Here is a 5,235-nt window from a genome sequence, read left to right on the forward strand (position 1 = left end):
ATCTTCTGTAGGTATATTCTTTTTCATTATTATGAGGCTTACATAAAATATCTTATAGTTATAACACTCTATTTTAACACCTTGACTGCCACACCTAGAAAAATCCCTTGGGGCCGGGCCATGGTGTTATAAAAACAGAATAAAAACTTCAAAAAGAAAACAATCCTTTCTAATATAATGAAAAATTTGTTATTTTTTATTGTTTTCTGTGTGTGAGTTATATAGTTCTCGTGGCTCCCAAGGTGAAGAAATTTGTAAAGTACATATGCTTCAAAAGGCCCCATGCTCAAAACTAGCCTGAGTTAAATACAACTAACATGGCAGTTAACGTGCTAACTGAATGCATAAAGTATTTACCTATTTTAACAATCCGTATGACTGGAAAAAAAAATCAACTGAAAAAACCGCTTGCAATGTTGGGTCTAAAAAACTTGACAGCATTCTGAAAATCACTTAACGGTGGCTCATTTTAAAATTTGCTAATGTATATATCACTGAAAATTATTTAAAACAATTTTAACATTTCTATTTTTCTTCTGTAAACAACCACCAATCCAAGAAGTAATTTTTTAATAGTCATAATCTTTAAAAGTGGTACACCTACTCATATTAATTAATATAAGGAGAAATGCTGCTGGAAAACATGTAAACCACTTAAATTTTAAGTCTGAAACTGGTTGGGGAGGGGAAAGATTTATTTTTATACCCATCACTGTGACACTTGTTTATTAGAACAATTCAGCACAAGTCCAACAGTATTCATTTTAAAAAGGAAATGGGGAAAGAATAGAGACATAAAAAATTTCTAAAAGTTAAGCATCTGGAAGTTTTAATGTAGAGTATAGGTTTCATTTTCACTTTATTAACTTTTACTTTCAACTAGGTTAAATACTTATGCCTCCACCCACCCACTTTCTCCTCCTAGGAAATATATCAAATATACAGAGAGAACCTGAATTTGTTTTATAAACTCCTCAAACTCTTCAGGAAAACAGAAAAACAAAACGGTTCACATTAAAAGTTAATACAATGGTACCCTTTTCATTAAGATATTAGCCAGAAGTTTTTGTAATTTTCCCTACAGAATCTAGATATAAAATAATGTACTGTTTTGAAAAATTATACTTCAGACTACCTGTAAAGCCTATAGCACAGAAACTAAAATTTGGTTTTCTGTAAATAGGTAATACTGACTTAGTAACTACTATTCCTCAATAATATCTCAAAGTCCTAAGAAAATAATTTAGTAAATTACTTACTTCAGGTCCTGTAGAAGGTCTTTTGCATTAAGCATGGTTATTAAAGACGTGGTAGCTGCGGGAATTATGATAATGGGTGTTCGTGATCCTGTAAAGATAAAATTTTACAGGTAGCAAATATATTGTTATTATTATTATTATTAAAAGGAATTACACTTACTTTCCCTACTAAAAGTTAGAAGTTTATAAATTGTAACTTTTAATTCTTTTGAGCTAAAAAATATTTTAAGCCCCAGTGATATTAAAAACATTTAATAATCAGTGTGGCTTGAACACTGACTAATCAGAATGGATACCATGCACATTTGATATAGCTACAAAAACATAACAACAGCCCTGGTTTTGCAATCCAGTTCATCCATATTTACTTTTTAAAGAAAGTTTAAAATCACATGTACAACCTCACCTTTCTTCTGATTTGGGGGAGGTCTTGCTTGAGAAACTATAAAAAGGGGGAAAAAAATCACAATTGAATGTTAAAAACCATATTCTTATTTTCAGACTTACAAATAAGGCCAAAAATTATTTGTATTCACATATGACTAGTTGTAAAATAGAAAAACATAACTATAATCTTCTCAAATAATAATTTCTCTGCTTCACAAAAATATTAAAATGCATAATTATTCAACAACCTGTAGTCACAATGAAAGTGGATATACAGTATTCCCCCCTCTTATTTCAGTTTCATTTCTACAGTTTCAGCTATGAAAATATTACATGGAAAATTCCAGAAACAAACAATTCACAAGATTTAAACTGCATGCCTTTCTGAGTAGCACGATGAAATGTTGCCCTGGGAGGTGAATCTTCCCTTTGCCCAGCTTACTGCGGGGCTGTATGCCACCTGTCCTTTAGTCACTTAGAAGTGATCTTGGTTATTCAGATCCACTGTCCCAGCTTTGCAGTGCTTGTGTTCAGGTAGCTCTTATTTTACTTAAGAATGGCCCCAAAGTGCAAGAGTAATGATGATGGCAATTCAGATATGCCACTGCCAAAGACAAGCCACAAAGTGCTTCAAGTGAAAAGGTGAAAGTTCTCACATTCATAAGAAAAGAAAATCATATGCTGAGGTGGCTAAGAGCTAGGATAAGAATGAATCTTCTATCCACAAACTTGTGAAAAAGAAAAAGAAATTCATGCTAGTTTTGCTGTTGCACCTCAAACTGCAAAAGTTATGGCCACAGTACATGGTAAGTGCTTAGCCGAGATGGAAAAGACGTTAAATTTGTAGGTGGAAGATATGTACAGAAACGTACAGATATGTAGGTGGAAGGTAACGTACAGAACACAGAAACGTGTTCCGACTGACTGAAATCAGGGTTTGGTACTATCCTCAGTTTCAGGGTCTTGGAATCTATCCCCTGCGGGTAACGGCAGACTACTGTACTGCACTGCCAGGCACTGGGTATCTATATTCATGGACAGTCAAGTCTAACTAAAAAAGAAAATAATTTCATAATAAACTTACTACCAATGTGATAAAGGTAAAAACAGAGTACTACAAGAGCAAATAACACAGTGTAGGGGGAATGTGTTTAACCATTTTGCAGGAAAGAGAAAGGAGTTAATGGAAACTAAGACCTAGAATAAATATTTCTTACATTTTTCTCTCTTTTAATACTTGTTTTTTGTATTTTATTAGGAGAGAAAGAGTGCATTAAAGATAATGAGTCAGGTATACATTATCTGGAAATCCCCATATCATTTATTGTGATGTTATAAAAACGCAAATATTGGGCCAGGCACAGTGGCTCATGCCTATAATCCTAGCATTTTGGGAAGCCGAGGTGGCAAGATCACTTGAGACCAGGAGTTTGAGACCAGCCTGAACAACATAGCAAGCCCCTGTCCCTGCAAAAAAATTAGCAGGGTGTGTTGTTATGTGCCAGTTGTCCCAGCTACTCAGGAGGCTGAAGCAGGCAGATATTGGGCTTGAGCCCAAGAATATAAGGTTGCAGTGAGCTACAATGACACCACTGCACTCTAATCCGGGCAACAGGGCCAGGTGTGGTGGCTCACGCCTGTATTCCTAGCACTCTGGGAGGCCGAGGCGGGAGGATCGCTTGAGTTCAGGAGTTCGAGACCAGCCTGAGCAAGAGTGAGATCCGGTCTCTACCAAAAATAAAAAAAATTAGCCGAGTGTGGTGGCATACACCTGTAGTCCTAGCTACTCAGGAGGCTGAAGCAGGAGGATCGCTTGAGCCCAGGAGTTTGAGGTTGCTGTGAGCTAGGCTGGCACCACAGCATTCTAGCCCAGGCAACAGAGCGAGACTCTGCCTAAATAAATAAATAAATAACCCAGGCAACAGAGCAAGACTCCGTCTCAAAAAAAATTTTAAAACTCATAAATATTCACATCTTATTATCTGTATATACAATGAACTTTATAATGCATAGAAATATTTGTTGGTATGAGGGTAATCCAAGATAAATACATTTTACATTTCAGCATAAAAAATGCTACATATTCAATTATCAGTATTTATCCACACAGTAAAAATTTATCGATGGCCTTCAATGTGCCACATGCTGTGCTGGAGTTTTGTTTTTTAAAATCACAAAAATCATAAAAATTTAGAAGATTTAAACTGCTAATCCAACATCAGTTCTCAAAAACATATACCACCTTTAAAGGGCCTCACACGGGCACACACATTTTTGGAATATGTTCCATTTAAAAGGCGGCAAAATGCTACATTTTAACTAATGCTTTGAAACCTCCATAGAGCTATTTCATTGTGATAAAGTATTATAGCATTCAGTAGTGTAATCTTTCCAGCCACATAAAACAGGTAACTATACACACAAACACAAGCCCACAAACATATGTAGCTATTACAGTTTTCTCATTTTCCTTCTTGCCGAAAAAAAAAAAAAAAATACTAAAACTTTCTCAAATCATTTTGAAAAATAAAGCACACAGATAAATGTGATTAGCTAGATTGTGTCAACTATAATATAATACAGTCTCAGTAAATATTTGGCATTTGTTGGAGAGATCAAGGGATGACAAGATGGATAGATACATGGATAGATAAATAGGAGACAGGAGCTGCTATGAAAATGACTAATGGGAACAACAGAAAAGAAAAAGGAAAGGAAAGAAAACAGAAATTTGTGACTCAAATAATCATTGATTCGGTAAGGAAACTCACAAATGGGATCAGGGGTTCACACAAACATTTACTAAATTCAAGGCTGAGAAGACCCAATATAAGAAAAAGGCAAAATATAAAAGCTTTTATTTAAAAATAAAATTTAGAAGTTTACAAATAACCGCAAAAGAATATAAACAGATTCCCTAGTATGTGAGAACCAAGGCTGAGACAATGTGGCGAACACACTAATGACAAGCTTGATTTTCATGAGGGTAAAGGTTAGGGGGTGGGGAGCATGACACAAGGAATTTGCATGACATAGTGATCAACAGCAAGGGTCTGTACTCAGATGATTTTTAGTTCATATCCCTATTTTGCCACTTCCTAGGCAAGTGGATTAACTTTGCTCGGCCTCAGTTTCCTCAACTGTAAAAGAGAGAGAATAGTTTCTATATCTTAATATGTGAGGAGTTTTAAAACAATAATGCAGGTTAAGTCTTGGCATGTATTTACCATTTACTGACCCCTGCAGCTACAGCTGGTGCTACCTGCTACTGTTTCTACTACCACTACCACTACTTAAGCAAATGCACCACCAATTTACAAGTTAAGAATAAGCCATAAGAAAAATTAAGAAAATTAAATATCTAGGAATATATTTAACGAAAGATGTAAGAGACTTATACAGGGAGAACTACGAAACACTAAAAAAAGAAATTGTAGAAGATGGACACAGATGGAAAAACCTACCTTGCTCATGGATTGGTAGAATCAATGTCGTTAAAATGTCCATACTACCTAAAGTGATCTACAGAATTAATGCAATCCCTATCAAAATCCCATTATCATTCTTCACAGATCTGGAAAAAATAATT

The 5,235-nt window shown here is 35.1% G+C and overlaps 1 protein-coding gene across 1 annotated transcript in view; it reads right to left on the reverse strand.

Annotated features, from left to right (window-relative positions):
- CDC73 (cell division cycle 73) overlaps positions 1-5,235 on the reverse strand; it is a 145,359-nt gene that overhangs the window by 33,464 nt on the left and 106,660 nt on the right. The window contains exons 8-9 of the mRNA XM_012665133.1: positions 1,666-1,701; positions 1,260-1,347 (exon numbers count right to left, since the gene is read on the reverse strand). Coding sequence (XP_012520587.1) covers positions 1,260-1,347; positions 1,666-1,701 — 124 coding nt within the window. The remainder of the gene's footprint in view (positions 1-1,259; positions 1,348-1,665; positions 1,702-5,235) is intronic.

The sequence above is a fragment of the Propithecus coquereli genome, unplaced genomic scaffold (genome assembly GCF_000956105.1).
Source record: "Propithecus coquereli isolate 6110/MARCELLA unplaced genomic scaffold, Pcoq_1.0 Scaffold97, whole genome shotgun sequence".
Taxonomy (NCBI): Eukaryota; Metazoa; Chordata; class Mammalia; order Primates; family Indriidae; genus Propithecus; species Propithecus coquereli.